Genomic DNA, 21,842 nt, shown 5'->3' on the forward strand with positions numbered 1-21,842 from the left:
AGGGTGATAATTATAACGTCTATCATAAATCTAATGTATACATTCAAGTTCACTTTCGTGTGGCTTTTCTCCACCTGTGGGCTGGGCTGAAGCTGTCGGGCCCTCCCCGACCTGGTCCTTGATCCCCACGGGCAGGATCACGAACCCGGGGGAGGTTTCTCTCGCTGCCGGGCGGAACCTCAGCGCCGGCCGCTCTTTCCGCCGGCGGCACCGGGAGCTGCTCGGAGTGGCGCGCAGGAAGCGGCCGTTGCCCCGACTTCCGTTGAGGAAGCGGCGGCACCTTCAGTTTCGCCGGGCAGGACGCGGCGATGGCGTCGCTGGGGCTGAGCGAGCGTGAACAAGCCGGGTGCCGGGAGCTCTTGGAGTTCCTGGAGACCGAGGAGCTTCTGGCGCTGACGGACACGGTCACCAACCGCCTGGTGCACCCGGAGAGCCGCCAAGGTGCGCGGAGACCGGGACGGGAACGCTGCCTCCTCCTACCGCGGCCTCCCCGGCCCGACCGCCTCTCGACCCCGCGGCGGGGATGCCGGGGTCCGCCTCTGCGCCCCAGGGCGCGGCGGCTGGGCTCCCTTCCCGGCCGGGAGGGTGGGAGCCGGGGGCTGCGAGCGCGTCCTGCTCCGCTGGCTCCGGGGCGGGCGGGCTCACAGCGGCGGGCTGGGGGGGAAGCGAGCTGGGTCGGTGTGCTGGAGCGTCCCGGGGGTTTCTCGGCGCCTTGGAGAGCTGGCTGCGCCCTGTCGGGTGCGGGGCTGCAGCGAACTTTGATGAAAATATAATGAAATATAACAAGGGCAAGCGTAGAGTCTGGCATCTGGGTAGGAACAACCCCAGGTGCCAGTATAAGTTGGGAAACGACATGATGGAGAGCAGTGTAGGGGAAAGGGACCTGGGGGTCCTGGTGGACAACAGGATGACCATGAGCCAGCACTGTGCCCTTGTGACCAGGAAGGCCAATGGCATCCTGGGGTGTATTAGAAGGGGGGTGGTTAGTATATCGAGAGAGGTTCTCCTTCCTCTCTACTCTGCCCTGGTGAGACCACATCTGGAATATTGTGTCCAGTTCTGGGCCCCTCAGTTCAAGAAGGACAGGGAACTGCTGGAGAGAGTCCAGCGCAGGGCAACAAAGACGATTAAGGGAGTGGAGCATTTCCCTTATGAGGAAAGGCTGAGGGAGCTGGGTCTCTTTAGAGAAGAGGAGACTGAGGAGTGACCTCATTAATGTTTATAGATATGTAAAGAGTGAGTGTTAGGAGGATGGAGCCAGGCTCTTCTTGGTGACAACCAATGATAGGACAAGGGGCAATGGGTACAAACTGTAACACAGGAGGTTCCACTTAAATTTGAGAAGAAACTTCTTCTCAGTGAGGGTGACAGAGCACTGGAACAGGCTGCCCAGGGAGGTTGTGGAGTCTCCTTCTCTGGAGACATTCAAAACCCACCTGGACACATTCCTGTGTAACCTCATCTAGGCGTTCCTGCTCCAGCAGGGGGATTGGACTGGATGATCTTTTGAGGTCCCTTCCAATCCCTGACATTCTGTGTGATTCTGTGTGAAATGTGCAGCTGTGTTTTGTTGGGTTGTTTGTAGCCATTGGGAGCCTTTTCCTCTGGTGGGCCTGTGTGTGTCCCAACAGCAGTGGGGTTTGGCTGCTGGGGGCCTGGGGTTTGTTTTCGCCAAGGAACTTGGGGCTGCTAAAGACTTGTGGCAGATTTTTAGATCTCAAGCACTTACCCTGTCTCCGAGCAGATAAGACCTACCCTGAAAATAAGCCCTAGCATGATTTTTTTCAGGATTTTTGAGGATGCTCAAAATATAAATGCTACTCCGAAAATAACCCCTAGTTACAATTCATAAAGAAAGTCAATTTAAATAGTGTCCAGGCAGCTGTATAAGTAAAAAAGTAAGCATCTTTTGGAGCAAAAATTACTGTAAGACCCTATCTTATTTTCACAGAAACAGGGTATATTTCTCTCTTAGACACCTACCCCCCACTCAAGGAGCTTGGTGCACTACTCTGCCTCTTTCATGCCCTTTTAGTGTTTAAGACAATATTTAAAACTCAGATGTCTCTTGTTGTTTGTGTTAATGATGTTTGCTTTCAGGTTTTGAAAGGGAAAAACACAAATCAAATCTTAAACTAATTTCTTTGTAGAACAGAGTGCTTTCAGGTGTGACCATCCTCCCTCATTTTGTAGATGTTGAGATTCGTTTTGTAAAACTTTATTTTGTATGTGAGTTACCTGAGGCCACTCAGCACATTGCCCTGAAATATACTCATCCAAAAACCTTGAATACATTTTGTGTGATATAACTCACACCTGTAAAATTTGCCATACACATTTCTTAAAAAGGTCTTATTCCTTTAGATTTTCTTCTTGCTTTTTTAATCTGCTTTTTGCAGTGGTTGTAGGTTAAATTAAGAGATTTGTGTGTATGTGTGCTTTTGTTTTGTTTCTGTTTTACTTCAGTAATTAGTCTCTTCTTGTTTAAGTGTTTATAGGCAACATGTTAAACACCCAGCCTCAGTTCGGGTGAGAACTGGCTACCACAACTACTTTAAAAGTGAATTTCAATTTGTCATGTTTCCTAATTTTGTCACCAAGCCTTGTAGCTGAATTTTTCTGAATGTTGCATTTCAGTGCTTTCTAATTGTGCTGCAAAGGTGTTTTCTTATGAACTCTAGATTAGTAATTTTATTAGTGTGGAAATAAAATGGATTTAATTCCATTTCTGTCAGTTTTCAGGAACCTACATGGAACCTCACATTCGCAAACTGCTGTCTATTGTCTGAAAAACTGCAGATTTCTGGTACTAGAATTTGTGGTCAACATACAGGAAATCAGAGATTACATTGGTTATCTCTGCATTTCTGTCAGTTTTCTGTTCACGGGAAACATTTTAAAACTTGCATATTCTTCAAAACAACGATATGTTCTCTGACCAAATAGTCTGAACTACCCACTTGACGCAGAAATAAGATGCGCGTTCTATAATCAGAAGAGCCATAAAAGATTTGTCTGGTTCTTCTTTCTCTGTCTAATCTTGCTTCCAAGAAGACAGGTGGCTGGCTTATTTTGAAATATCCCAGAGCTTTTCAAACAGAGAATAAAGTAGAGCTCAGTTTTTGCTAAGTGAAGGTGATACATGATGACGTGAAGCAGGAAGCCCTAAGTGATTTCATGTTAAATGAACTTCTTTTGAAGCTAAGGCTAGCTGCATCTTAGGAAATATAGGTGAAGTGCGTTGTGTGCAAGAATCTTTATACTTCTTGAAGCGCTTGGAGTTTCTGAAAAGCTTGAAAATACTTGAAGAATATTAGTAATTTCATTTGGAAGAAAAGGTTGCATCCATTTCATCAAGCTTAAACCATACATAAGTTCCAAGCAGTCATTAAACAGGAAGTAGACATTACAGGCTAGCAAAGTTTTCTGTAAAAGCAGCACCACTTCTTAACCCTGTTTCCAAGCCTTTGGGTATCTTCTGTGTCTAATATGATTAGGTCAGATTTCAGCTTGCAAACAAACTTTTAAATATTTTGTTTAGGCTTGTCTTGTGCTGTGTTTGGAGGTGCTGGTCAGGAGCTTAAGAAATGGCATATGTTTGGGTTTTAATAGTGAGAGAAGTAACTGCTAACTTACATTTCTTTACTTGCAGAAGCCATTCATGCCATTTTGGTTTACAGCCAAAGTGTAGAAGAACTTCTGAAACGCAGAAAAGTCTACAGAGAAATAATTTTTAAGTATTTGGCAGCACAAGAAATTCCAGTGCCTCCTTCTGCTGAGAAACATCTGCTCATTGATCGTGTAAAGCAGTACTGGAGTGGGCAGTGCACAACACATGCCTGGGACTCAGGAGAGAGAAAACCACATGAAGAGGTGAGTGCTGTTTTCTGAAAGACCCAAGTATGCATAGCTTTGCTTTTGCAAGGTAGCCAGTGCAGGAGTTCTAATGTACATCCAAAATGTGGCTCTTCACCCCTATTTAGGAACGTACTGAATCTCTTTAACTCTTGGTTTGCTCATTTTTGTTTGTCATTGGTGTTAGTTTGTTTTTTAAATTACCTCACTTTAAGGCGTCTATGCCAACCTGTCACTTGCAGAGCACAGTCTTCTGCTCTGTCTTGCAAAGTATATTAGTGCATTTGAATTCTAATGTGTGGGTTCTTTTTCATTCTTTTCATTTTGAAGTTGTACTGTAAGCTAAAATAGAGGATATTCACAAGTAATTCTGTGGATTCAAAGACAACTGAAAACAGTTGTCTGGGTACAGAAACCCTGCATAGCCCCCTGTGATTTTTTAATGTGGTGGATCTTCTTAAACTTTTGGTGTGGATCTGGGATTTCCAGTCATCCTGCTGTCACACCAGGTATTAGTTATACCATTGATAGGGCACATACCGGAGCAGAGCAAAGAGATGCTAGTAGATCACAGGGTGAAAACGTGTCAGAATGTAGTCTGAAACATTTTGGGGGAGCTGGGGTGGGTGGAGAGAAAATCGTCTCTTTGTAAGTGGCCTTGATCTACTTCTAGAGACAGTACAATCGAAGTAGCACTGTCTGTGAAGTGTTTCCTTCTTAGCTCTTGTAGTTAATAGAGTGCAGAATGGATTTTAGAGAATTTTTATATTGTTCAAATGCAAAGTTTGTAGCAGTGCCAGATCCATGTAACTTTTTCTCCTCTGATGTTAGTAACACTTAATACAGTGGAACTAAATGTGTTTTGGCAATTACAGGTTATTCTGAAGTTCAGAATTTTGACATTTAGCAAATCCTGGTGGTGTAATGAACTTTCAGTGTTTTATTAGTCTTGGATCTTTACCATCTAGTTCTAAATAGCCACTTTGCTCTTTTAAGTGTTGTACTTCTGAGACCTAATGGGCAACAGCCCCACCAGCTGGACTGTTGGAGCTCTGTAGCTGTTGACAACCTGTTGCGCTGAGCTTTCTCTCAGGGATTAACCCATGAGAATTTAGCTGAGATTTGTTTTCAAAACAATTTTTTTGTGTGTGTACTTTGGGAAAAAAATGAGAATGTTGCTCGTGCAAGAACACTTCCCAGGTATCACGCCCTAGCAAAGTTTCATGATTGAAGGCAAGTAAACAAAATTCTCCAAAGTACTTAAAGCACATTCACAAAGAATGAGAAATTCAGCTGGATTATTTATTACATACATCTTTCTTTGCCTTTGTTTTCTCTTAATTCTTGTGGCCCTCACCATTGTGAAGAAATGGGTAACATGAACCTACATAACAGAATTAGAAATTAATTACTGTTAATTGTGAAACAATTACAGCATTTCTATATAGGAATCTCCAAACTTTTCAGACTTAGTACCGACTTAAAACTTACTTAATCTAATGCTTACTAGACTTTGATGTTAGCAAACCTGATATTTCATTTACTTCTAAACATCTTGCTGTCAAGTTGCAAATACTGAGAAGCCCTACAAAATAACCATACATTTAGTTCTTGTTCAAAACAACATGCCATATTACAGTTGGAGGTCATGTATCTTTACACTGGAAAGTCTGGATGATTTTTCTTAAGTAAAAAATCTTACCTGTTGTAAGAAAAAGTAGAGGATAAGCAAACTATATATGTATAAATTAAGTAGGCTCACGGGACTGTTACTTGAGCATCCAGTTGTTGCCTTTTACAGTGAACCTTCCTTTAGAAAGAATTGTCATCTAAACTAAACATGTTTTATAATCAACTTAAGAATCTGTCTTAAATATCTAATTCCTAAGCAACTTGTTTCCTAAATGTTTGTATTTAAATTTTGCTATTCTTCTACACATACCAAGAATTCAACTGCAAGGATTAGATATTTTGCTTAGCTTGACCCATAATAGCATCTAAAAAATCTTACTGCTTGCTTTGGTGCAGTACATATTTAAAGTATTTCTTATTCCCCTACATCTTAGATATATTTTAGGAATGTGTGTATCATTTTCTGTAAAACGAGGCAAAAAAGGACACAAGTGGCTTATCCATAACCTACGGGGAACCAGTGGACAATGTGTTTGGGGCGGTTTCCTGTTTTCTTTCACTGGCCCATTCTTCTAGGCTTCTAAACAAGACAAGAATCTTTGAGCCTTTTCAGATTATTCTTTGAAGGTTTAGCCGTCTGCTAGCAATGTTTACTTTGTCTCACTCCTTAAAAATACTTTCTCAGAAGATGCAGTGTTGAAGAAAGGATTTTATGAGTCTGAAGCAAGGGTTTTATGACAGGCTGAATGGAGTTGCCTTCATTCCCAGAGTAAGCCTGTGCTGCTCTGTGAAAATCCCTGCAGCCCTCCTATCGCAATGTCATATTGTCTCAGTCTGGTTTAAGTGATCAGTTGTACAAATAGAAAAGTGAGATTCCTCAAGGCTTTTGTCTGTTTTGGAGGAGCAAGGGTAACATAACCTACAGTTTTCTTTTATTTGGATCTTTTCCTGTTAGAAAAAGGTGAAGATGACAAACATCACTCATTAAAGTGACCAAGCATCTTTTGGATGACTTTTGGCAGGCTTATTGCCCAGTAGGGCTAAATCCAGGCACATGAGCTGGTGGAGAAAAAGTTCTGGAATACATTACTTCTTTGTGTTTTGGTTCTTCCTGGATTAATTGTGCATTTTGTTAGTGTATTCCACGGACTTAAGTAAAATACCCCCATAAATCAGAAGTATCCCGTGAGCTTTGGATATTAGGATGTGAGTGACTTACTTCCCAATAGGTACTGTTTGTTCTTACCAGCTATATGAAGATGCAGAGACCAACACAACTAAATTAAAAGGTACTAAGAAGAAAAGACTGAAGGTAACATGAAACAGGAAAAACATCTCAACATAGTTGCTTATTTATAAGCACTTCTTAGTAAATTGATATGCCTTAATATGAAATTAGCTTTTTGGGTTGTGTCTGTGTCCTCCTTGTTTTTCTGTAACCTTATTTTGGAAACGTAAAGGCCAGTTAAAAGTTACTAACCAAAGCATGTTTTACTCAGGACAAATTTTGGTTTTCACTGTGAGAAGCCCGGTCTCATGGAAGTTGTTAAAAACTCCTTCCTATGCCCTTTTTTGGTAGAACCAGGATTTTCCTCTTTGTTTATAAATTGTAGACCAAAACAAAACTGAAGTGACTATTCTGACTGTAATTCAAAGAGCCTACCTTGATTCTCTAGAGTATAAGATAATTTATGATCTTAAAAATAAATGAGATTTTACTTAGTTGTTTTTCTTCAGGCACTCTCTCAGAACACTTGAGGAAGAAAGAATGTTTAAAATAAGTATTTACATGATTCTGTGTTGTTCTAAGTGGTAATCTCGCATGCTAAGGCTAAATAGTTTTAATAAAAACATATGTTTGATTGCAGAGTCATGGAGAGAGACAAAAGTCGTCACAAGACATTCATGCTCTAGGACAAGTATTCTGTCAGTGGTTCTTTGAACTCCTGAATTCTCAACATCCCTTGGGAGTAAAATCTGAAGAAAGATGGGGACCACAGCATTTTTGGGAGAATGCCAGAATGAAGTTCCATTACAACACATTAGAAAAAAACAGGGAAGAATACGTTGGTGCAGAAATGGTGAGCCTTCGCCTGCTCTCCTTGGTTAAAGAGGAATGTCTTCTATTCAACCCTAATTTGCATGGCAATGGACTGAAATGTGCCATGTCTCCACATGGGTTAGTACTGGTAGCAGTGGCTGGCACAGTACATCGAGACAACACTTGTTTGGGCATCTTTGAACTAATTTTTGGACTCATTAGCTGTCCCATTAGGGAGAATACCTGGAAAATAAAAGTTGTGAATCTTAAAATAGTTGGACAGAATGCCCTGCAGCCTGGAACACAAATTGAAGAACCCTCCATAAAATACGAACCAAACCAACTGCAAGAATTGTATGATGGGGAAGACCTGACTGTTTGAACCTCAGAAATTCTGAGCAACATTTTCACAACTGACTTGATTAGGTGAGGGGGGGACATACAGCACTTGCAGTGCATAGCTGAATATTGACATGGTTGCAGCCATGTGATGTTGTCTCTTTTTTGAGTCAGATTTGCTGGATGACAAACTGAGATGCAGAGTTTAAAGTATTAACATGGGTGATGCTTTTGGGCACCTTTCCAACAGCTGACAAATATTTTAGTGTATTACTTTAGATGTTGTACTGTAGTTAGGAATGGCATTAGTTTGGTTATTCTGGGTTATAAAACATGGTTACATTTCAACATGGGTTGGCAGCAGTATATAATGAAGTAGATGACTTGGGGTTCACAAACTGCAGGTGGCTTCTCTTCAGGTCACCAGTTCAAACTCTTGAGTTGTAACAGGATTTCATTGCTTCTGGCTTTTTGAAATTGGGCTTGGTGAGTGTCGAAACGGACGTCTAAGTCCCAAGAAAACCATCTGCTGATGTAAGAGCTTTTGGAGAGAACAGACAAAATAACATGAGTGGAGGCTGCTGCCATTTATGTTCTAAATGCGGTTCCCTCACTGAACAACAGAAGTAGTTTAATGGGACAGTGCAAGGAACTTAACGTCACTGAAGTAGTTTTATTTTGGATTAATACTTTCCTTTTTACCTTATGGTTCCAATTTTGTAATGAATACAGACAAACTCTCTTGTTCTGTGTCACCAAGCAGACAAATTTGAGATGGTTACCCAGACGTCCATTTCTAGAACTGTCCTGGATCAAGTAGTTGATTTCATGACTTCCAGCAACACTATATGAAGCAAATGCTTTGATAATTATTTTGTATATACTTACAACAGAGTTTTTAATATAATGGTTGTGATTTTTGTATGTTTTCTCAAAATAAGAATTTTATCTGCTCTGAGCTGCTTTACTACATTGACTATAAGTCAATTTTTTTTAACACTGGGCAGTTACAAAGACAGGTGATATTAAATAAATAGTCCAATTACTACTTAAAAACTTAAATCATTACCATGGTAGGACTTGTGTGTGTTGTTTGTTTTGTTTGTTTTTTTAATTTATAAGTGATTAGAGGTGAAAACAAGATGAAAACTTTTTTTCCACAGCTTGCTTGGATTGTTTGCAAGTTTTGTTTTCATTTTATGGCTTCACCAATACAAACTGTGAAAATTGAAACATTCCCTGTTAACATGGGAACAGTTCTTTTGGTTTTGATGTATTTGTCAAAGACAACAAATGGTAAAATGATGTGTGGGTGAGGGGAAACAAGAAGATTCAGGTATGCACGGAATGGATTTGTATGAACAGTATGAATCTTGAGTTCTCTTTAAAAATGTCTAAAATTATTTCTAAGCAAAACTTCAAATACTGTGTTAGAATGTTCTTTCCCTATAAAAAGTTGAATTGTCACTTCTTCAGCTCCTTATGTACAATAAATAAAAATCAACCTGAATTTAAAATTTGGAAGAGGCAGTTTCCTCATATGTGTTGAGAATTACATTGTTCTTCAGGTGAGGACAAAAGCCTGAATGGATACCTTGTCAACATTCAGTATGATGGCCTGTAATCCAACTAAATATTTTATCGTTTGCAGAACTGTACTTTGTAACTGGCAGCATAGCTATTACTTTAGTCAGTGTATTAAACATGAAGATGACCAAGGGTGGTGTGTTAATCACTGCTTTAATCTGATGTGGTGCAGGTGGTCCCCTTCCCCCGCTCCGGTCCCTGTCCCTACCTCCCCCTTGTGTTGGCATTAACACCTGTCCTGACTCTGAAGGCGAGCGAGGGAGTGGGGACTGATCCCGGTGAAAACCAATGTGTTGTCAGAAACCCTTCAGGCTGGTCAGCTCTGTAAGAAGCCTGGCCACACCAGTGCTAGTATCAGCTTGAAGAACAGTGATGAAAATTTGTGGTTTTTTGGTGGGACCTTGATTGCTTGTGGGATTAAGCAAGTGATCAAACAGCAGTCTTAATTCTTACCTTCAAAAAGTCTATGCTAGGTAACTTCAAAATACTGAATGTCAGGAGCTTTGTGGTAGATCAGTTTTTTGCTAGGGCTGATAGCTAATGAACTTGTTCTTGCATCTTCTGTTCCCCTACGCAAAGTACGCAAGAAAAAGTTAAATTGTCACAGCTTTGTGAGCTCTGTGTAAATCCCTGTTCTGTTGTGGGGTGGAGTAATCAGTAAATCATGATTTACTGATTAACTCTTGGTGCAGTTGCTGCTCTTGCATTTTTTATCAGGCTGTTAAGAATCTGCATATGTTAGTCTGTGCTCATTAGCTGCTGAGTGGTAACTGATTTCAGCAGCAGCTAATTTTGGTGTATGGTTACTTGAAATTGTAGTTGCCAAGGAGCAGCTGGTGTCAGCAGTTGATGGCTCTGGATGAGCAGCAGTTATCCCAGGCTGCTGCTGTACAATTCAGTGTCTGCTCTTTACAGTCTCACCACCTGAATACTTGGTGGCACTGACAGTCAGCTGATGCTGAGTAACTGTAGTTTTGCAGTTAGGAACCAGTATGAGTTTTTATCCTGTGATACACCTTCCTCTTTTTCTCCCAGGCAGGCATTCCCTCTTTCAAAAGCATACTCAACCCTTCTAAATGCATTTTATTTCCACTTGGAAAAAAGATTCCAGTTTTATAATGGTTCTTCAGGCTCTCAGTCTTCAAGGAGGCAGAACTGTGTTTTAAAAGCTGCTGCTGGTTTGTAGTCAGTTGTAGAGGAGGCAGAGAGGTGGTGATGCCTCTGCTCTTTGACATTTCATGTATGTAGAAGTGTGTTGCTTTTGTGCCACGTGACAGTTGTGATGTTGTATTTGTAGTACTACACCACAAGATGTCACAGATATTGTTTCTGGTGTTCTGGTTATTGTTTACATAATGTGTTCTTACTGGGAATTCAGAATTCAGTTTTCAAATCAATGTCACGTTCAGAATTTTTAAGACTAGAGAAACACTAACTGCAGGGTAAATTTCAGAAGGTACTTTTAGTCTAACCTTGACTTTAAGGAAAAAGTTAGGACTTGTTTAAATGGGGTACAGCTAAAAAACTTTGCTTGAAAGATTTGTGGAAGTGGTTTCATCACTCCCTATAGATGCTGCTGTTCACACCTGAAATAAATTCTAGGTGGTTGACGTTTGGAAACAATGACCATTTCAGTTGCCTTTAGGAGATTCAGAAAAATGAAATTAAATGAAACTTCTTTAAAACTGTTTTTATAGATTTTTTTTCTTTGTAGTAGTATTTAATAAAAGTGTTTGCTTTGACTAACATTTTTTTATGTATATCACTACCACTTAAGATGAAATGCTAAATTTACATTTTCTAGATCTGTCTCTGGAAAGTAATTTGATCGTAAGGAAAACGCTGACTTGCAACAAAGCAGGCAGAACCTGCTGAACTGTATAACTGTTAAACAGTGGAAATCGTGACCCTCTGTCCTAATCAGCCATACCAGAGACTGATTTTTTCATTGCTGTTGTTTCTAAAGTAGGAAGCTGTAATGTCTTACAGCAATATATGAGCAGAACCTCTGTGATTATGCAGGCCAGCTACCCTACTGCAGGTTATGCTGTATTCCTTTGGCTGTGCAGAAGTGGTCACAAGGAGACCTTCAACAGAGCATTAAACGAGTTCTGATTTGCATCTGTGGACTAAATATCCAGTAGTGCTCAATTTCATGTTATTTTATCAAGCTTGTAACAGTAATAAAAGAAATGTGTTTTCTCTGGATGTTCACTCCCTCCATGAAATTCGATTTTTTAGTGCATTTAGGAATTTGTAAAAGGTGTGTAATATTCTTCTTGTAGGTCCTGCTTGCTTGATAATCAGAGAAGGAAATCTTAAGGCTGAAGGCTAAGCAAGCTGTTTGATTCTGCATCGTACATCCAGTTCCCCAAACTTAAAAAACCCAATACTTGTTACAGGCACTATTTCAAAAAGTGTGGATTCTTCATTGCTTCTGGAAAGAAAGCTTCACATCCCAGATTAGATCTAGTTTATTAGTTCACAGATTTATTGTAATATACTTCTGTGGTGGCTGCAGAAGTAGTTCAGTTGTTAAACCATTGTATTGAGGAAGACAATTTGTTTGCAATTGTGATAGTTTTCTCATCTGAAATGTTTGCGAGCAATAACATTTCTCACACTGGCTGCAGAGTACCTACAGTCCTCTTCATATATCTTCATCAAAATGAGTCAGGATAGAAATGAAGTTTCTCTGCTAAGCGCTCTGTAAAAGTGCAGGCTCTTAATTCTGTAGGGGATCTGGATGCCTTCAGAAGCATATAGATCTCCTAATTAGTAGTTGTGTGTTTGAAATGGGAAGCTAACAGTATGTTGGACTTGAAATGCTTCTGAGGACAGTTCTTCAAGCTGAGGGTCATACTGGCTTTGCAGCTCAGAAGCAAACCCTGCTGTGGGGGGGGGGGCAGGCAGATGTCTGCAGGACAATCAGTGGTGCTGACCCATCTTCTGCTCTGTTGCTTGGACAAGTGCTTGTGCTGTGTTTTTTGAGAACCTGCTATAGGAAACTGTCTTAATGCAGTATACCTCCTAGGCATGGATTTTATGCTTTCCAAATAGTATGAATTTGACTTTATTTGTAAAATCTTTACTAACATTTTTAACAGTTGAAATAATTCACATAAGTCAAATGCTTTTTGTGGTCTGTACCTGAAAACAGATTTAATATGAATTACGTAATTGTTGAAAGAAAGCAACAGATCTAAAGGTGGCGAAGGAATGTGTAGAGTAAGTTCATCCTACGGAGTCCTGCCATTCAGTAACTGGTGGCAGAAGAAATCCTAGTGTTAATAAATGCAAAAGATGATTGCAGCAGCAAGACTGCATTGTTGCAGAGGTACTGTATCTCTATACTCTCTGTATATTTTATTAAATGTTAAGATCTAATATTACATCAAATGTGCAAATGCAGCTACTTTGCCAGCATGACATTAGTAGGAACTGCAGTGTTTTCTTTTATCAGTCTTCAAATGTCACCTGCTGCAATGTATTTTTACCTTGTGACTGATTTCTGGATCTCTTCAAACTAAACCAAGAGAACTCAACAGGTTTAACTGTTAAGCATGAAGAACTGGAGGAGAATTTTTGCTTGAAATATTGATTTTTCTCTAGTTTCCAGATATATTGGACAAATGTCACATACTTTTGAAAAACTGGTTTTAAAGAGTCACAGACATTTATTAGAATGGAGTCTAAAGACGGGTAAGTAATGCCATGTTCTTCTTAGTTGTTTCCTCTAATGCATGCTCGTATTTGAAATTGAGCGTTGAGGCACTTCCAAGACTATGAATGACACAAACAGCTAAATAAGGCATTCCAGGTGATGGAACTTTATAATTTCTTTATTGTTCTGCTTTTATTTTTTTTTTCCTGTGTTGATTGTCTTCATTATGGCAGGAAGTCTTCTATGTTCCCTTGTCATGAGACACTTCTGCTTCTTTTGCATTGCTTGCTATTTCTTGCAATCCCTTATCAGTCTTAATAGCTTATTCTTTTTCCCCAGAGTGTTTGAAAGGGTAAATTCTGCAAGGTGATAAAGTTCTGTAAAAGGAGAAATATAGACCTTTGATAAAGAGTGCAAAAATCATAGGATTTGGCCATTAGCTCACGCAATGTACTTCAGTGTTTAAATGATTTTTTTTTTTTTTTTTTTTAAGACTTACTGCAGATTGGAAGTTTATTTATTTTTTCAGGACACAAAGTAGAAATCTTAAATTAAATGTCGTCTTTCTTCCACAGCGTGGAGTTAATAGGAACTGGTGTCAACAGCTATTTTTGCAGATGTATTTCATTATAAATGCTCAGGCTCTGATTTAGAGTCTGACGTGTTCACCAAGACAGAACGTGGGGCTCTCCTGCCTTCTGTGCAACGCTGATGTGCTTACAGTGCAGCTGCCAATTCAGACTCTAGTACTAGCAGGGACATATTGCAGCCCGAGACAAGAAAGAGACAAACTCACCTTGTTTCTCTGAAAATAAGACATGATCTTACATTAATTTTTGCTCCCAAAGATGCTTACATTTTTTACATGTATAGCTGCCTGGACATTATTTAAATCGGCTTTTTTTACAAACTGTAACTAGGGCTTATTTTTGGAGTAGGGCTTTTATTTTGAGCATCCTCAATCCTGAAAAAATCATGCTAGGGCTTATTTTTGGGGTAGGTCTTATTTTTGGTAATTGCCATCAGTAAAGACTGATGAAGAAATGGGTGAGGCAAGCCATTGTGGTGGGCCCATGTGCAGGAAAGTTGGAGGACAACTGACAGCTGTGACCACAGCAGTGCTTGGTGGAGCATCTTGCTAGCTGAGGAGGGCAAGACATTAAAGAGCAGAACTTGCGGTATACTGTCAACGCCTCCACGGGTGTTAAAATCCTTAATCTGAGATTTTGAGTTTCAGTTTGTGGCTGGTGTGAAGTTAAGCCTCTCTCTGGGGAGGTCAATTAGCCCGTATGCCATGTGAGTAAACCTGCAATGTACAATGATGCCAGTTGATTGCAAGTGCTCTGGTTTTATTAAAAGCAAGACCAGTTTCTCTTTTAGTGAATTTTTCTTTCAGCTAAGTTCTTCTTAGTAACTGCACTTTTCTGAAGTTGGATGCGTGTTTTGGTAGATTTAGCAATGATATGCAAGGTCGCTGATAAGGATGCACATCCCGTAAGCAAGGAGGAGTGAACTGAACAGGTGACTGAAACTGACCGACTAAGTATTCCATCCCAACCACATCATAACACCATATGAGAGTGGGCAATCGCGAGAGTCTTGTCTCTTTTCAACTACGGCTGGTGTCTGGGGAGGACCCTGCCTGTCGTCCCTGTGATCTGAGGCTTAATGACAGACCCTGCATCCTTTAATCCAGTTCTGGTCTGCTTCAGAGTCCAACCCAGGACTTTTGGGTGCCTGCCCTGCAGCTGCTGGAGCAGCTGGTGCTGGGAATGTCAAGATTGGTTTTGTATATTTTGTATTATTTTCTCTATTTTATTAGTAGCATTAGGAAAACATTTTAAACTTTTTCCAGCTTGCAAGTCCTCCCTCTCTCTTTGCCTCTCTTTGCCCTCCTATTACCTTTCCTTAGTGGGGAGGGTGACGGGGGCTGAGAAGGAGAGTAGGGGAGAGGGTTAACAAAGCATCTGCCACGGTTTATTGTTGCCCTGCAGTCAAACGGTGACAGCAAAGAATCCTCTTTTTAAAAAGAAGCTAATTTTCAGCTGTAAGTAGTGGAAAGAAAGGACCTCCTGTAACCGTAAAGGTAATAATGACCGTGCTCTAACGCCCCTGCGCCGTCTGCGGGACATCCCGAGGCTCGGCTCGGATCCTGCGGCCAGCGCGGCCGTTTGGTGACACCTGGTGGCGGATTCGCCGCTGGCCCGTCCCTGCGCTGGGTCACACCCCGCACAGATGAGGCACAAGCAGCCGCGGCTTGCTCTGGAGAGAGGGGAGGCGGTGCCGGCTTTACCCCTTTCGTTGCTGGCCACGAAATGGCCAGACATCGCCAGTGGCTCCCTCGCCTTGGTCAAAGTGGGGGCTTGAAGGCGATCTGTCAGCCCTCGGTACGGATCTGAAGGATGCTCTGAGGATTTCAGCCCATCCGTGATGTCAAGCTGTGATATTCAGGAAACCTGTTTTTCTAGGGTTGTAGAAGGGAGCATTATGATGATAAGGTGGCTTCCTGGCAATAAAATTTCAGCTGACTTGTTAACAAATGTGTGTCTTTTGGCATCTGCTTCCCTGTTTTTTTTGGGGGGGTTGTTTGTTTGTTTGTTTGTTCGTGCTTGTTTTTTTGGGGGAGGGCTGTTTGTTTTTTGTTTATTTTGTTTTGGTTTTGTGTTGTTTGTGGTTGGCTGTTTTTGTTTGGTTTGGATTTTTGTTTGTTTTTGTTTTGTTTGTGTGTGTTCTTTGGTTTGGTTGGTTTTGTTTTTTTTGTGTGTTTTTGTTTGTTTGTTTGTTGTTTTTTTTTCTTTCCTTTTTCTGTTTTTTTTTTTTTCTTTCCCAGAATGCTTAGCTTAAATGACTCGCATCCTGAAGACAGCACAGTTGGCTGTTTCTCAATACTGCTCGTAACTGCAAATCCTAATCACCTCTATCCCTCTGCATCACGCTGTGTTCAAAGTGTATCTTTTTTTTTGTATTTCAGGTTCCCCAGTCCTCCTTGAAAATGCCAAGGAAACAGACATATTCAACATATTAGCGATTATGTTTGAGCAGAGAAGCTGGACATGCCCAGCCCATCGCATTTTGCATAGAGCAGAATGAGAAGCAGGAAATGTCTTATCTTGCTTTGATAAACTTACGGAGAGAACAAAAATACAAAAATGTATTTGGTTTGTTGCCAGTAGTAATTGCCCTGACATGGGCTCTTTAGAGACATGAATTAGAACAAAGCAGAGGTTTTTGTGATAGTCTTAATTGTGAGGAGAGACAATGGTGCAAGCTGTACTGGCTTCGGTTTTAAAATTGCAGTAAAAAAGCATCCAGAAAGCCACTAACAGTTAGACAGTTAGAAAGGAGAGGGGGGAATGGCACGCAGCCTGATGGTTCCTCCATTCTGGTCTTTGGTTTGGTTGACCTCTGCCTCCACTCTGGAAGAGGCTGGAAGCAGCAAGGGACATGTAATTGGTGCACACCCGCCTCTTCTCTGCACTCTGAGAGCATGCCTGCAAGGGGAATAACATCATGGTGTACGTGCTGCCATAAATCACTCATTTTAAAACCAGTAAAAGCCGAAGCTTCTCATCTAGATGAGGTTTTGGTGCCTTGCCAGCATTTTCCCACATGAGACTACTGAAAGAAAGGAAAGAGCGATTTTTAATAACTTGACTGTAATTCAACAAAACAAAAGAGAGGCTCATCTTTTGTCTCAGAGCTTTCTCGCTCCTGAGCTGCTGAAGTCTGCCCCAAACCTGGTGGCTTGTGTCTGAGAACCTCAAAAGAAGAAAAAGAGTAGTTACTGTCTGTAATAATGGGCCTGAGCAGCTTTTCAGGTGAGTAATGAGTGAACAGACTAAGACTTCTCCACCAGGAGAGGTGGCAGCAAGTACTACTCCCCATCTCCTCTGCTGTGAGAACTGGAGAATTGAGTAAAGCTTGCAGATGGCAGGTAGGAAAAAGTGATGAGATGCTTCTTTCTATTTAGTTAAGTGTCAGGGAAGCTTTTTTATTTTCTCTTTTAATGTATCTTGTACGCTTTTGCTGCTTGTTTTCTCTGTCTCTTGTATCTAGTTGGATCACAGTATCTTGTCTCTCTGGACAGGCATTTTCAGCCTTCGGGTGTATTGTGACTTGTTTAAGGAGACCTAGGAACTGTACGTCTTTTCAACTGCACAAACAAATTGGGGTGAGGTTAGAATCAGCTTCTGCAGTAAAAAAAATAATTGACCTATTTATAACAGCTATCTTTTGCATGTTGGCATTTCCAGCTTCTTTCTCAAGTTACTCCTTGAAGATAATAGGGTGTGAAAAGGTGTTCTCTCATAATATGCAAAGCTTTAATCTCCCGTAGAAAAGCATGTCCTGTGGCCAGTGCAGATCCCATCATGACACATATCTCCTCTTTGTCTCATAGCTGAGGCACCAGGAATTCACTTCAGTGAGTTTAAGGAGCACTGAACATACAGGTATTGGTAAAATGGTCTCAGCCTGTGTTGGAAGCCTATAGAAAATTACTGCAAGTGTCCATTGAAGCAGACTGGCTAACTCCAAGTGCGCTATTCGAACAGGCATAATTCAGTTCCAAAATACCAACCCAAATGTTTGAATTTTCATCTTAGCAAATCACAGAACCTCACAAGCATATGGAAAAACATGTTTTTACATTCTGTCTTGACAGCTATCACAGCCCATTGGTACTGAAAAGGCTATTTTAGGTACCCCTTATTGTCACTGGATCATCTAGGTAACGTGGGTGAGTGTGTCACTTAGATTTCTGCTGTGTCTCATTGTTTTTGTTCTGGAGCAAACCATCTACAGTGTTCTGAGTGCTCCCACTGTAGGAGGCATTTTAGTGCAAGTCAGGGAGCTGTTTTTGATGACAATTTCATGTTTGCTGCTGCACACACCATCAACGTGTTTTGGTTCACGTTACAGAGCACCCTTGGAGCGTGCACTTTCAGTTCCCATCGGACAAAAGCAAACTAGAGGGATCCTCCAGCCCTGCACCTTGGGTACCCTGCTCACTGCTGGCAGTCAGCGCACGGGACCAGCCTGGAGCTTGCTGGCAGTAACCCTCCCCAGCACACGTACAGTTTGTGTGCTGGCAGCTTCTCTGCAACAGCTGTTTCATGCTCCTGTTGCACAGCACTGCGTGCTAATGTAAACACAGCTTAAGGGTGTTGAAAATGGTGTTATAGCCTCCTTAGGAGTAAATTAAATCAGCTTTCGTCATAATACATTTTTAAAATGTGTGTACATATGCACATACATATTTTTAACAAGCCTTTCTCTCACTTTCTAGCATTTCCCTTACTAGAGTTACATTTCAAACAGAGTAATTGTCAGTTCCTCTTTAACAGCGATAAGCATAAGACATCATGTCAGTACTTGTTCATCTATTCCTTTTTCTCAGTTCATTAGTATGATTTATTGCATGGCTGGATTTTGAGTATTAATGAATTCTTCTCAAAGTTTGCATTTTTTATTGAAATAAATTGATCCTTTTAATATCTCTTCAGTAATTATGGTTTTAGATATATTTGTAGAGTGCCCTAGCTCTAACAAGATTAGTAGTGAGAAAATCCCATTCTGAAGATTAGTGTGATGTATTGAGTTGAACTTTAGGATTTTACTCTGGTGTTTTCATTATGGAGGTTTATTACAGAAAAAACACTTTGTCTTCAATTACTTGCTAGCTGACGTGCATCTGAAATGCAGCTCAGATGAACAGCCATTTTTTTCCTGAAATTAGAAAGTTCAGCTTATGAGATGCAAACGCTATAAACACTGCTATTAGAGATAGTTGTTGTGGCAGTGAAAGGATCTCAGTATTTTCAATTTACAATTCAATTTAGTTGGTGGTACACTTTATCACATCTGGGACAGACTGACAGTGACCAAACGATGAGGTCTCTGTATCAGCAAGTTGCAAAGGGAGACAGTGGTGGATGCATCCACATCAGATACAGTTTCGGCAAAGGCCACGTCATGTGTGAACCCTTCATGCCTTGGCTAGGGGGGTTATAAGGACTGAATTTACCTGTTGCACCTTAGCCACTGACTACTATGGTAATGTAAAGGAACGTGAAGTGGAAATACTTTACACACCTGCCTTTTGGATGCCTGACGTTGTTGTTTAGTGCTTTGTGTGTTTCAGATTTGTGTCCAATAGGATAAAATAAGCTGGAAGCCTTCCAAGGTAAGTGCAAACTTAACTTGGTATTATGTGCCATGGGCAAAATTGTCTTGATTTGAGGAATTTTTACGTGACTAAATTTACTGCCAGTTAACACAAAGTTTTAATTGCTGACTGCTGGTTGAGAAGAAAGAAAACCTATGAAAAAAAACTCAGGGAAAACCTGTTCCTCTGCCTTCCTCAGGGTCAGCTTCAGTCAAACACCTTTCTGGTCTCCCCTTCCCTTGCTGCTGCCATGTGTTACCCTCAGCGGTGCCCCTGCCCTGGCATGGAGGGTCAGCAAGCCACAGTCCCTCAAGGGTGTCCATACCCCAGTGTGGGCTGGCTGCGGACCTTCAGGGCTGTCCCTGCCTCAGCGAGGGTCCCTGAGCTGTGACCCCCTTTGACATGGAGCACCTCCTTCCAAGCGTGTCTCCAGCTGTGTCCCCACACAACGGTTCCTTTCACAGGTCTCCTGCATCTTCCAGGGTGTTGCCATCCCCTTGCAGGTGCCACTCTCTGAAATGTGTCTGAGCTGGGCTGCTGTGGGTACCCCTGGCTGTCTGCGGACACATTGCTACATTAAAAGCAGCGTTGGTGCTGCTGAGCCTGAAACCAACCTGAGTGTGTTTCCATGGGGCACATGACTTTTGCAGCTACTATAATAATCATAAAAGTCTCCTTCTGTGTGTCTTCAACAGTCGCTTTCCCCAGACATAAAGGGAGAGGACTCTCCCAGAGGCAAGAGAACAATAAACCAGATAATTTGATGTCAGTGAAGGGTTAATAGTGAGGACAAGGGCTTTCAGAGGAATAGAAGGCAAATTCTTCCCCAGGTGAGCTGAATTTCAGTGCTAGTTGGTCTTCCATATTATTGGCCCCAAATGGGATTTTCTTATGAATCTTTCAGCTTTTATAGTTGTAGCCCAGGTCAACCAGCTCATGAGCTTGCCAGGTGCTGCAGGACAAGTGAGAAGAAAGCGAGATTGCCCAGAGAGGTGGTAGATGCCCCATCCCTGGAAACATTCCAGGCCAGGCTGGACGGGGCTCTGAGCAACCTGATCTAGTTGAAGATGTCCCTGCTCACTGCAGGGGGTTGGACTAGATGACCTTTGAAAGTCTCTTCCAACCCAAACTATTCTATGATTCTATGACTGAGAAGACAGCACTTGCTTCAGCCCAGTGTGCCATTGTTTACAGCTGGCTGGCGAACAAGGACCTGTACGCATAAGCAGTGTCACTGGTATACTGAGTGGTGACAGTAAAACAATTAGATAATAAAAACTTTCTTTTAATGCATTCTAATTAAAACGTCATTAAAGGCTTTTGCATCAGGGAAAACCAACAACAAGCAATTTTGCACTGGGAGTGTGAACACCATGTTTGCCCTAATGCTTTTACATACATAACAGACGGCTTTGTTTCAGGCCTAAAGAAGGTTGGATGCGTGCAAGCTGTAGCTGACAAACTTTGGCAACCAGCTGACACTGCTAAGTATGATGTATATGTATTTTTTAAACCCTGTCATGGAAAATACCTGGCTGCAGGCTCCAAGTAATGGAAGGCTCCACAGGGAACAACTGGTCCATAGATGACTCTTTTTGCTGATCCCCTAACAGAAGAAACAGTGCTGCAGCTCCTTTGAAAAAATCACCAGCCCTGTCCTCCAGCAGCTCTGGGCAGAGGTAAAGAGTGTCTGGTTGTCCTGAAACGTGCTTCTTGGTTGTGTGACTCCGCACGTAGAAGGTTGCTAAGAAAAGCATCCTGCAGCTGGCTTGTAAGGTGTTGGTTCCTTCTGCGTAAAGAAATAAGCTGGGATTTATCATGTCCTGGAAGGCAGAAACGTTTTGTATATTTGGAAGTTTAATTAGTAACTATGCCACATTGCAATTGCATGGAGGTGGTGCAGTTACCTAGGTAGTGTTTTAGGACAGCTACCCTTGCCTAATTTACTCATGTGCATAGAGCCTAAATCTGTGTTTCATATCAGAAGGCACATGGTATATCCCACCATGTGCTTCCCCTGGCCTTGTGTACCCTGTGGAAGGCTGGAGAGAATGAGAGGCTTTGTATTTTCCTGTCTGCTTACAGCAACTACAGCATTAAAAAATAGGGAATAGGCTTTTTAAAAAAATATTTTAACTTCCATTATCTTCTAGTTCTCACCTTTTTAACTTGAATACAGGACATATTTTCAGGTTGTTTCCCTTACTATGTTGTGTTTTGTGTTTCCTCAAGAAGGGAAATGGCTCTGCACTTCCTACCACAGCACGTGGGGTACTTAGTGCAGCATCATTAACATGCAGAGTCCTGTGTTGCACTCTGGACTGTAGTTCACTCCAGTAAGAAAATGGGTTGTATATCTATCCTGGATCCAGTTGAAAAAAAAATTCCATCACCTAAAAGAGAGTGTTCTTTTGTTGTTGCTTGAGTCATCTGCCACACTTCAAATCTTCAAAGTCTATTTTTAATCTGGCAAATTCTAACTAGGTTAGGTAGACTTGCCATGTACAAAAGTAAGTACTATATGTGCTACTCTCTGTAGAGATATTCTTTATGTAGTA

The 21,842-nt window shown here is 41.4% G+C and overlaps 1 protein-coding gene across 1 annotated transcript; it reads left to right on the forward strand.

Annotated features, from left to right (window-relative positions):
• The first annotated feature begins 225 nt into the window (after positions 1–225).
• C1H3orf38 (chromosome 1 C3orf38 homolog) lies at positions 226–9,384 on the forward strand. Its single transcript, XM_005502602.3, has 3 exons — positions 226–441; positions 3,653–3,873; positions 7,356–9,384. The coding sequence occupies exons 1-3, from the start codon at positions 309–311 to the stop codon at positions 7,908–7,910; spliced, it is 909 nt and encodes a 302-aa protein (XP_005502659.2). The 5' UTR covers positions 226–308; the 3' UTR covers positions 7,911–9,384.
• The last annotated feature ends 12,458 nt before the right edge of the window (positions 9,385–21,842 follow it).

The sequence above is a fragment of the Columba livia genome, chromosome 1, assembly GCF_036013475.1.
Source record: "Columba livia isolate bColLiv1 breed racing homer chromosome 1, bColLiv1.pat.W.v2, whole genome shotgun sequence".
NCBI classification, from domain to species: domain Eukaryota; kingdom Metazoa; phylum Chordata; class Aves; order Columbiformes; family Columbidae; genus Columba; species Columba livia.